The 12,539-nt window shown below is 43.0% G+C and overlaps 1 protein-coding gene across 2 annotated transcripts in view; it reads left to right on the top strand.

The window, feature by feature from the left end:
• Positions 1-12,539, top strand: part of ATP6V1H (ATPase H+ transporting V1 subunit H) — a 145,584-nt gene that overhangs the window by 94,922 nt on the left and 38,123 nt on the right. For both annotated transcript variants that reach the window (XM_003255956.4, XM_003255957.4), the window contains one exon: positions 3,491-3,592. In XM_003255956.4, the coding sequence (XP_003256004.1) occupies positions 3,491-3,592 (102 nt within the window). The remainder of the gene's footprint in view (positions 1-3,490; positions 3,593-12,539) is intronic.

The following is a 12,539-nucleotide window of genomic DNA, read 5'->3' as shown; positions in this document are numbered from 1 at the left end:
GAGTCTATGTGTGTCTCTGCACGTGAGATGGGTTTCCTGAATACAGCACACTGATGGGTCTTGACTCCTTATCCAGTTTGCCAGTCTGTGTCTTTTAATTGGAGCATTTAGCCCATTTACATTTAAAGTTAATATTGTTACGTGTGAATTTGATCCTGTCATTATGATGTTAGTTGGTTATTTTGCTCCTTAGTTGATGCAGTTTCTTCCTAGCCTCGATGGTCTTTACAGTTTGGCATGTTTTTGCAGTGGCTCGTACCGGTTGTTCCTTTCCATGTTTAGTGCTTCCTTCAGGAGCTCTTTTAGGGTAGGCCTGGTGGTGACAAAATCACTCAGCATTTGCTTGTCTGTAAAGTATTTTATTTCTCCTTCACTTATGAAGCTTAGTTTGGCTGGATATGAAATTCTGGGTTGAAAATTCTTTTCTTTAAGAATGTTGAATATCGGCCCCCACTCTCTTCTGGCTTGTAGAGTTTCTGCCGAGAGATCAGCTGTTAGTCTGATGGGCTTCCCTTTGTGGGTAACACAACCTTTCTCTCTGGCCACCCTTAACATTTTTTCCTTCATTTCAACTTTGGTGAATCTGACAATTATGTGTCTTGGAGTTGCTCTTCCAGAGGAGTATCTTTGTGGTGTTCTCTGTATTTCCTGAATCTGAATGTTGGCCTGCCTTGCTAGATTGGGGAAGTCCTCCTGGATAATATCTTGCAGAGTGTTTTCCAACTTGGTTCCTTTCTCCCCGTCATTTTCAGGTACAGCAATCAGGCGTAGGTTTGGTCTTTTCACATAGTCTGAAATTTCTTGGAGGCTTTGTTCGTTTCTTTTTATTCTTTTTTCTCTAAACTTCCCTTCTCGCTTCATTTCATTCATTTCATCTTCCATCACTGATACCCTTTCTTCCAGTTGATCGCATCGGCTACCGAGGCTTCTGCAATTTTCGCGTAGTTCTCGAAACTTGGCTTTCAGCTCCATCAGCTCCTTTAAGCCCTTCTCTTCATTGGTTATTCTAGTTATCCATCCGTCTAATTTTTTTTCAAAGTTTTTAACTTCTTTGCTACTGTTTTGAATTTCCTCCCATAGCTCAGAGTAGTTTGATCGTCCGAAGCCTTCTTCTCTCAACTCGTCAAAGTCATTCTCCGTCCAGCTTTGTTCCGTTGCTGGTGAGGAACTGCGTTCCTTTGAAGGAGGAGAGGTGCTCTGCTTTTTAGAGTTTCCAGTTTTTCTGCTCTGTTTTTTCCCCATCTTTGTGGTTTTATCTACCTTTGGTCTTTGATGATGTTGATGTACAGATGGGTTTTTGGTGTGGATGTCCTTTCTGTTTGTTAGTTTTCCTTCTACCAGACAGGACCCTCAGCTGCAGGCCTGTTGGAGTTTGCTAGAGGTCCACTGCAGACCCTGTTTGGCTGGGTGTCAGCAGCGGTGGCTGCAGAACAGCGGATTTTTGTGAGACCACAAATTCAGCTGTCTGATGGTTCCTCTGGAAGTTTTGTCTCAGAGGAGTACCTGGCCGAGTGAGGTGTCAGTCTGTCCCTACTGGGGGGGGTGCCTCCCAGTTAGGCTGCTCGGGGGTCAGGGACCCACTTTAGGAGGCAGTCTGTCCGTTGTCAGATCTCCAGCTGCGTGCTGGGAGAACCACTACTCTCTTCAAAGCTGTCAGACAGGGACATTTACGTCTGCAGAGGTTCCTGCTGAATTTTTGTTTGTCTGTGCCCTGCCCGCAGAGGTGGAGCCTACAGAGGCAGGCAGGCCTCCTTGAGCTGTGGTGGGCTCCACCCAGTTCGAGCTTCCTGGCTACTTTGTTTACCTAAGCAAGCCTGGGCAATGGCGGGCGCCCCTCCCCCAGCCTCGCTGCCACCTTGCAGTTTGATCTCAGACTGCTGTGCTAGCAATCAGTGAGACTCCGTGGGCATGGGACCCTCTGAGCCAGGTGCGGGACACAATCTCCTGGTGTGCCGTTTTCCAAGCCCGTTGGAAAATCGCAGTATTAGGGTGGGACTGACCCGATTTTCCAGGTGCCGTCCGTTACCCCTTTCTTTGACTAGGAAAGGGCACTCCCTGACCCCTTGCGCTTCCCGAGTGAGGCAATGCCTTGCCCTGCTTCGGCTCGGGCACAGTGCGCTGCTCCGACTGTCCTGCACCCACTGTTTGGCACTCCCTAGTGAGATGAACCCGGTACCTCAAATGGAAATGCAGAAATCACCCTTCTTCTGTGTCGCTCACGCTGGGAGTTGTAGACCGTAGCTGTTCCTATTCGGCCATCTTGGCTCCACCCCATCACTGTCTTAATACATACTACAATGGCAGGTGGTGATTAATACTATGAAGAACAGTGGAGTAGGAAAAGAGAATGGTGGGGAGAGTACTGCCTTAGGGTAATCCTGAGCTTTTATACAGCAGATGACATTTGAGCTGAAAACTGAATATTGTCTCTCAGTGTACTAGTGGGTTCAGTTGGCTAATTTGTTAAAGTTTGTGTGTATCTATTTCTGAGTTGCTGGGGTATTAGAAAGAGTTGTTTTTATATATTGGTCTTCTACCAAGGCATTTAAAAAACATTCATTCTGACTGGTTACCACAGTTACGCTATGCTTTTAGAATGAATTGAGAAGTTTTCCATCTATTTCTAGGCCCTTGAGCATTAAAATAACAGAGGAGCAACCTATTCCTTGAATGATTTCTGCTTGCAGACGTGAGGAAGGGAGTCCTTTCCAAGCTCCTTGGATTCTGAGCAGCACCATCTCCCTCCACTTTCACTCCCAAGGGCACATGCACATCTTGGGTAGCTGCACCCACCCCCAGTGGTCCTTGAGGAGGGTAGCAGAAGCCGGGGCAGTGGGAGCCTTCTTTGCTGCTGGTTCCTGGCTCCTATTCTCAGAAGTACCCGTCAGGCTCCAGTGACAGTTTACTCTATGTTGTTGTACTGGAGAAAGTACCAGAAGGGCAAGGTGACAGGATGGTGGATTTGGGCTGCCATCTTTTCTCTTGCTGTTATGGACTTCACTGTTTGGAAAGTATATGTTCCACTCTTCTGTTAGAGTTGGGGTAAGAGAGAGGGGAAGACGTGCGTGCTTAGTTCTCAGTCCACCCTCTTATCATCGAGCACTGAAAGTCACTTGTCCCAGTAGTACCAGTAGGTCCTAGGGTTTATAAATGGCTTATGAAAATATATATAATTAGAAAAGATCTATTGGTAGTTTTGTGTTAAAATAACTTTTATTCATGTTCTAGTTTTCTTGATGGGGGGAGTCCCTGATATTTTGGAAATCGTGCCTGGTATACATTGTGAATCTGAAAGAAACTTGTTATATATGTATGAAGGTTTGAAGGTTTGAAGACTGCAAACTTATATGTAATAGTGAAATCCTTAGAAGAATATGAATATATTAATAAATGTCTATTTTCAGGAAGATATCTTCATTATACCTGTGCTCTGTTGTATTCTATAGAAAAATTAGAACTTGATCTCTCTTTTGGATAAAATTTATTTCAGAATCTTGACAAAACTTTTGGAAGTGTCAGATGATCCCCAAGTCTTAGCTGTTGCTGCTCACGATGTTGGAGAATATGTGCGGCATTATCCACGAGGCAAACGGTAAGAGAAAGCCATTCATTTCATTTGGTTTCTTGAAACCTTCAATGTAGAGTCCTAAATAATGTACTTATCTAAAATGGAGTAGGTTAGCAAAGGAACTAACAAAGTAAATGAAATCAAGATTGCCACAATAGTGAGAATTATGATATACCCAGTTAAAAATGAGTAGTATAGGCCGGGCGTGGTGGCTCACGCCTGTAATACCACCACTTTGGGAGGCCGAGGCAGGCAGATGACGAGGTCAGGAGACCATCCTGGCTAAGACGGTGAAACCCCTTCTCTACTAAAAATACAAAAAGAAAAAGAAAAAAGAAAAAAAATTAACTGGGCATGGTGGCACGTGCCTGTAGTCCCAGCTATTCAGGAGGCTGAGGCAGAAGAACTGCTTGAACCCAGGAGGCAGAGGTTGCAGTGAACTGAGATCGTGCCACTGCACTCCAGCCTGGGCGACAGAGCAAGACTGTGTCTCAAAAAAAAAAAAAAAAAAAAGAATAGTATAAAAATATAAGTACATTGGCATAATACTACTATGTAGAATCACATTAGATATTTCATGTTAAAGATTCGGTAGCCATTTTTCGAGCACTGGCTATTTTTTGTCTGCTATTTGTACTTACAGAGATGAATTAAGCATAAAATATTTACTTTAATCTGGCCCTTAGGAAAAGAATCGCCACCCCTACCCCCATCCCCTGTAACCTAATCATAAGGGAAAGGGCTGCTTGGTTAGTGCTTGCCAAGTCTCTCTGTAGTGACTCACGCACACTAAAGATGGAAACTTAATGGATTTCTGCAGGTTTTGCAGAAATGCGCTTGTCCCTTTTGTACTTGGCCCTTTCAGACCAAATATCTGGAGACAACTAAGGGATGGTTAAAAAATAGCGAAGTTAGCTATTGGAATGGAGCACATAGATTTTGTAGCAGTGGAAGGATAACAGCAACCTCAGCATCTGAAGAATACCTCAGACCCTGGAGATACAGGGGAGGTAGGGACATCAATGATCTTTGTTTCCAGTGAACTGCCTCTAGAGCTTTCCTCAAAGGAAAACACAGAGATCTCCCAAGCTGTTGCCAGTGCCTTCTGTTTAATTGACTGCTGGGCCTGTCACCCACCGCAAGGCAGCTCTCACTGCTATACCATGGCCACTCCCTTTAACCTTACTGAAAAATTTATTGGGAACAGAAGAGATAATTGTTGCTCCTGCACCTCCTAAGCAAAATGCCTGTCAACGGCTCTGTATGTCTCTCCCATTTCCCCAATTCCAAAGCTATCCCTCAGCCATTCCATGGTAAGGACAAATGTCCTCTGGCTGGTGGCATAGACAAATAGGCCAGTCTCTCCTTAAAATAAGGACTCAATTATTTGAACTGAACTCAGACTCCTAAGGTTTAACATCCAGCTAGGAGGCCACCCAGCCTGTTTCACTAACTCATGAAGGTCCCACTTGGGTGGCCCCAGCAATGATAAACCACTTTCCAGGGGCACGATGAGTAGCCTGGTATTATACTTTATGGAAGCCAGGCATTAACTCATCTCCTTCTCAAAGAGACAATAACTTGCACTTTAGGGGTGGTCATAAGGAACCTTCAAGTATTTCAGGAAACGCTACCAGTAGATTATGTAGTCCTCAGACAAGTGTAGAGAGCTCTGTAAAAGGAGGCTGTCCTTGTAGACTCTGATGATTCATTGCATTTGTTTGGGTGGTTGAGTCCAGGGCCCTGGGGGACATGGGTGGTGAGGTCAGTGCGGCAGGTTGGCCTTATCCTGGTGCTTGGAGTCTTGTAGGTGGTAGCCTTAATGAAATGGCATATACAACCAATTAAATGGACTTGGTTCCAGCCTGTGCCAGCCAGATTGATCAGAACCACCCACAAGTGTTGTGTTTATGGATAAATTTTTTGGAAGGCAAGATGGTGTAGAAATGAGGGGTTGATATTGTAGGAAGACATTTCTCATGCTTTCCTTTTTTGTTTCCCAATAAGCCTTTCGCACTCCTATCTCTCACCTTTCTGAACTTCTTGCAAGACGAGGCACTGAATGCCCTTTACAGAGAGGTTCGTCTGCCTAAGAGCAATGGGCAGATGTGCTTACTGCCATATGAGAGATTGGGGTTTCTCTAAGTTCAGGGTTCCTCTTATGCACAGTGTGCAGGGCTCATCTGGCTTCCTTTATGTTTGCTTGTGGAAATTGAGGCTTGGGGGACCAGTACTAAAATGCTAGTATCTTGCTATTTCTGTTGCTATGAGCAATAAACTATCCTTTGTCTCAGACCCGGGAGTCTCATGTCTTCTACCGGGATCCATGAAACTGTGGCAGCCTAACTTGTTAGCTGCAAGTAGGGTAAAAACTAAGACCCTCATAGTTGTTGACACTGTAATATCAAGAGCTGTCCAAAATTAATATCATTAAAAAATAATCGGTTTTACTATGGAAAATTAAAGATCTTTAGATAAGGCAAATATAAGTATAGCTAATAATAGCCAAGGTCTGTAACTCATCTAAAATGTGTTAAATATGAAAAACAGATGGATAAATGGTATATAGAGCCCTCTTAGATTTATAACTGCTAAAAAGTGAATGAAGATAAAAATATGATAGTTTTAAAACCCGGAAAGTGAAAAGCTTGTTGAAGAATTTATCTTCTCGGGGTGGAGCCAAGATGGCCGAATAGGAACAGCTCCGGTCTCCAGCTCCCAGCCCCAGCGACACAGAAGACGGGTGATTTCTGCATTTCTGCTTGAGGTACTGGTTTCATCTCACTAGGGAGTGCCTAACAGTGGGTGCAGGACAGTCGGTGAAGCGCACTGTGCGCGAGCCGAAGCAGGGCGAGGCATTGACTCACTCGGGAAGCGCAAGGGGTCAGGGAGTTCCCTTTCCTAGTCAAAGAAAGGGGAAGCAGACGGCACCTGGAATATCGGGTCAGTCCCACCCTAACTGCGCTTTTCCAACGGGCCTGGAAAACGGCACACTAGGAGATTGATTGCCCAGGCTTGCTTAGGTAAACAAAGCAGCCAGGAAGCTCGAACTGGGTGGAGCCCACCACAGCTCAAGGAGGCCTGCCTGCCTCTGTAGGCTCCACCTCTGGGGGCAGGGCACAGACAAACAAAAACTCTGCAAGAACTTCCACAGACTTAAATGTCCCTGTCTGACTGACAGCTTTGAAGAGAGTAGTGGTTCTCCCAGCACGCAGCTGGAGATCTGAGAACGGACAGACTGCCTCCTAAAGTGGGTCCCTCACCCCTGAGCAGCCTAACTGGGAGGCACCCCCCCAGTAGGGACAGACTGACACCTCATTCAACCCGGTACTTCTCTGAGACAAAACTTTCAGAGGAACTATCAGACAGCTGAATTTGTGGTCTCACGAAAATCCGCTGTTCTGCAGCCACCGCTGCTGACACCCAGCCAAACAGGGTCTGGAGTGCACCTCTAGTAAACTCCAACAGACCTGAAGCTGAGGGTCCTGTCTGGTAGAAGGAAAACTAACAAACAGAAAGGACATCCACACCAAAAACCCATCTGTACATCACCATCATCAAAGACAAAAAGTAGATAAAACCACAAAGATGGGGAAAAAACAGACCAAAAAAACTGGAAACTCTAAAAAACAGAGCACCTCTCCTCCTCCAAAGGAACGCAGTTCCTCACCAGCAACGGAACAAAGCTGGATGGAGGATGACTTTGATGAGTTGAGAGAAGAAGGCTTCAGACGATCAAACTACTCTGAGCTACGGAGGAAATTCAAAACAACAGCAAAGAAGTTAAAAACTTTGAAAAAAAATTAGAAGAATGGATAACTAGAATAACCAATGGAGAGAAGGGCTTCAAGGAGCCGATGGAGCTGAAAGCCAAGTTTCGAGAACTACGCGAAGATTGCAGAAGCCTCAGTAGCAGATGCGATCAACTGGAAGAAAGGGTATCGCTGATGGAAGATGAAATGAATGAAATGAAGAGAGAAGGGAAGTTTAGAGAAAAAAGGACAAAAAGAAATGAACAAAGCCTCCAAGAAATTTGGGACTATGTGAAAAGACCAAACCTACGTCTGATTGGTGTACCTGAAAATGATGGGGAGAATGGAACCAAGTTGGAAAACACTCTGCAAGATATTATCCAGGAGAACTTCCCCAATCTAGCAAGGCAGGCCAGCATTCAGATTCAGGAAATACAGAGAACGCCACAAAGATACTCCTCGAGAAGGGCAACTCCAAGACACATTATTGTCAGATTCACCAAAGTTGAAATGAAAGAAAAAATGTTAAGGGCAGCCAGAGAGAAAGGTCGGGTTACCCACAAAGGGAAGCCCATCAGACTAACAGCTGATCTCTCAGCAGAAACTCTACAAGCCAGAAGAGAGTGGGGGCCGATATTCAACATTCTTAAAGAAAAGAATTTTCAACCCAGAATCTCCTATCCCGCCAAACTAAGCTTCATAAGTGAAGGAGAAATAAAACACTTTACAGACAAGCAAAGCTGAGTGATTTTGTCACCACCAGGCCTGCCCTAAAAGAGCTCCTGAAGGAAGCACTAAACATGGAAAGGAACAACCGGTACCAGCCACTGCAAAAACATGCCAAATTGTAAAGACCATCGAGACTAGGAAGAAACTATAGCAACTAACGAGCAAAATAACCAACTAACATCATAATGACAGGATCAGATTCACACATAACAATATTAACGTTAAATGTAAATGGGCTAAATGCTCCAATCAAAAGACACAGACTGGCAAACTGGATAAGGAGTCAGGACCCATCAGTGTGCTGTATTCAGGAAACCCACCTCACGTGCAGAGACACACATAGACTCAAAATAAAGGGATGGAGGAAGATCTATCAAGCAACTGGAAAACAAAAAAAGGCAGGGGTTGCAATCCTAGTCTCTGATAAAATAGACTTTAAACCAACAAAGATCAAAAGAGACAAAGAAGGCCATTACATAATGGTAAAGGGATCAATTCATCAAGAAGAGCTAACTATCCTAAATATATATGCACCCAACACAGGAGCACCCAGATTCATAAAGCAAGTCCTGAGTGACCTACTAAGGGACTTAAACTCCCACACAATAATAATGGGAGATTTTAACACCCCACTGTCAGCATTAGACAGATCAACGAGACAGAAAGTTAACAAGGATATCCAGGAATTGAACTCAGCTCTACATAAAGTGGACCTAATAGACATCTACAGAACTCTCCACCCCAAGTCAACAGAATATACATTTTTTTCAGCACCACACCACACCTATTCCAAAATTGACCACATAGTTGGAAGTAAAGCTCTCCTCAGCAAATGTAAAAGAACAGAAATTATAACAAACTGTCTCTCAGACCACAGTGCAATCAAACTAGAACTCAGGATTAAGAAACTCACTCAAAACCGCTCAACTACATGGAAACTGAACAACCTGCTCCTGAATGACTATTGGGTACATAATGAAATGAAGGCAGAAATAAAGATGTTCTTTGAAACCAACGAGAACAAAGACACAACATACCAGAATCTCTGGGACACATTCAAAGCAGTGTGTAGAGGGAAATTTATAGCACTAAATGCCCACAAGAGAAAGCAGGAAAGATCCAAAATTGACTCCCTAACATCACAATTAAAAGAACTAGAAAAGCAAGAGCAAACACATTCAAAAGCTAGCAGAAGGCTAGAAATAACTAAAATCAGAGCAGAACTGAAGGAAATAGAGACACAAAAAACCCTTCAAAAAATTAATGAATCCAGGAGCTGGTTTTTTGAAGAGATCAACAAAATTGATGGACCGCTAGCAAGACTAATAAAGAAGAAAAGAGAGAAGAATCAAATAGATGCTATAAAAAACGAAAAAGGGGATATCACCACCGATCCCACAGAAATACAATCTACCATCAGAGAATACTACAAACACCTCTATGCAAATAAACTAGAAAATCTAGAAGAAATGGATAAATTCCTCGACAAATACACCCTCCCAAGACTAAACCAGGAAGAAGTTGAATCTCTGAATAGACCAATAACAGGTTCTGAAATTGTGGCAATAATCAATAGCTTACCAACCAAAAAGAGTCCAGGACCTGATGGATTCACAGCCGAATTCTACCAGAGGTACAAGGAGGAACTGGTACCATTCCTTCTGAAACTATTCCAATCGATAGAAAAAGAGGGAATCCTCCCTAACACATTTTATGAAGCCAGCATCGTCCTGATACCAAAACCTGGCAGAGACATAACCAAAAAAGAGAATTTCAGACCAATATCCTTGATGAACATTGATGCAAAAATCCTCAATAAAATACTGGCAAACCGAATCCAGCAGCATATCAAAAAGCTTATCCACCATGATCAAGTGGGCTTCATCCCTGGGATGCAAGGCTGGTTCAACATACGCAAATCAATAAATGTAATCCAGCATATAAACAGAACCAAAGACAAAAACCACATGATTATCTCAATAGATGCAGAAAAGGCCTTTGACAAAATTCAACAACCCTTCATGCTAAAAACTCTCAATAAATTAGGTATTGATGGGACGTATCTCAAAATAATAAGAGCTATCTACGACAAACCCACAGCCAATATCATACTGAATGGGCAAAAACTGGAAGCATTCCCTCTGAAAACTGGCACAAGACAGGGATGCCCTCTCTCACCGCTCCTGTTCAACATAGTGCTGGAAGTTCTGGCCAGAGCAATCAGGCAGGAGAAGGAAATAAAAGGTATTCAATTAGGAAAAGAGGAAGTCAAATTGTCCCTGTTTGCAGATGACATGATTGTATATCTAGAAAACCCCATTGTCTCAGCCCAAAATCTCCTTAAGCTGATTAGCAACTTCAGCAAGTCTCAGGATACAAAATTAATGTACAAAAATCACAAGCATTCTTGTACACCAATCACAGACAAACAGAGAGCCAAATCATGAGTGAACTCCCATTCACAATTGCTTCAAAGAGAATAAAATACCTAGGAATCCAACTTACAAGGGATGTGAAGGACCTCTTCAAGGAGAACTACAAACCACTGCTCAATGAAATAAAAGAGGATACAAACAAATGGAAGAACATTCCATGCTCATGGGTTGGAAGAATCAATATCGTGAAAATGGCCATACTGCCCAAGGTAATTTATAGATTCAATGCCATCCCCATCAAGCTACCAATGACTTTCTTCACAGAATTGGAAAAAACTACTTTAAAGTTCATATGGAACCAAAAAAGAGCCCGCATCGCCAAGTCAATCCTAAGCCAAAAGAACAAAGCTGGAGGCATCACGCTACCTGACTTTAAACTATACTACAAGGCTACAGTAACCAAAACAGCATGGTACTGGTACCACAACAGAGACATAGATCAATGGAACAGAACAGAGCCCTCAGAAATGATGCCGCATAGCTACAACTATCTGATCTTTGACAAACCTGACAAAAACAAGAAATGGGGAAAGGATTCCCTATTTAATAAATGGTGCTGGGAAAACTGGCTAGCCATATGTAGAAAGCTGAAACTGGATCCCTTCCTTACACCTTATACAAAAATTAATTCAAGATGGATTAAAGACTTATATGTCAGACCTAAAACCATTAAAATCCTACAAGAAAACCTAGGCAATACCATTCAGGACATAGGCGTGGGCAAGGACTTCATGTCTAAAACACCAAAAGCAATGGCAACAAAAGCCAAAATCGACAAATGGGATCTCATTAAACTAAAGAGCTTCTGCACAGCAAAAGAAACTATCATCAGAATGAACAGGCAACCTACAGAATGGGAGAAAATTTTTGCAACCTACTCATCTGACAAAGGGCTAATATCCAGAATCTATAATGAACTCAAACAAATTTACAAGAAAAAAACAAACAACCCCATCAAAAAGTGGGCAGAGGACATGAACAGACACTTCTCAAAAGAAGACATTTATGCAGCCAGAAAACACATGAAGAAATGCTCATCATCACTGGCCATCAGAGAAATGCAAATCAAAACCACAGTGAGATACCATCTCACACCAGTTAGAATGGCCATCATTAAAAAATCAGGAAACAACAGGTGCTGGAGAGGATGTGGAGAAATAGGAACACTTTTACACTGTTGGTGGGACTGTAAACTAGTTCAACCATTGTGGAATCAGTGTGGCGATTCCTCAGGGATCTCGAACTAGAAATACCATTTGACCCAGCCATCCCATTACTGGGTATATACCCAAAGAACTATAAATCATGCTGCTATAAAGACACATGCACACGTATGTTTATTGCAGCACTATTCACAATAGCAAAGAGTTGGAACCAACCCAAATGTCCAACAACGATAGACTGGATTAAGAAAATGTGGCACATATACACCATGGAATACTATGCAGCCATAAAAAATGATGAGTTCGTGTCCTTTGTAGGGACATGGATGAAACTGGAAAACATCATTCTCAGTAAACTATCGCAAGGACAAAAAACCAAACACCGCATGTTCTCTCTCATAGGTGGGAATTGAACAATGAGAACTCATGGACACAGGAAGGGGAACATCACACTCCGGGGACTGTTGTGGGGTGGGGGGAGGGGGGAGGGACAGCATTAGGAGATACACCTAATGCTAAATGACGAGTTAATGGGTGCAGGAAATCAACATGGCACATGGATACATATGTAACAAACCTGCACATTGTGCACATGTACCCTAAAACCCTAAAGTATAATAAAAAAAAAAAAAAAAAAAAAGAAAAAAGAATTTATCTTCTCACAGCACTGCCTCAGCTGGTGTTTCAAATGTTTCTTTTGGATATGTTGTACACACCTGACCTGCTGCCAAGGCCTGCTATGCCTTCACGTAATTCTGCTCTACTGCCCTGTTCCTTTCTTTCTCCCTGCCTTACTGTCTCTCCCTAAGAAGGATGATCTCCCCCATCATGCTGTACCTTTGTTAGACTTCCTATTACCAGTATCTGCTGCAGTCTATCCTCCGTGCTTTTC

This window comes from Nomascus leucogenys, chromosome 16 (assembly GCF_006542625.1).
Source record: "Nomascus leucogenys isolate Asia chromosome 16, Asia_NLE_v1, whole genome shotgun sequence".
In the NCBI taxonomy this organism is placed as follows: domain Eukaryota; kingdom Metazoa; phylum Chordata; class Mammalia; order Primates; family Hylobatidae; genus Nomascus; species Nomascus leucogenys.
This window is presented reverse-complemented; position numbering and strand designations above follow the sequence as displayed.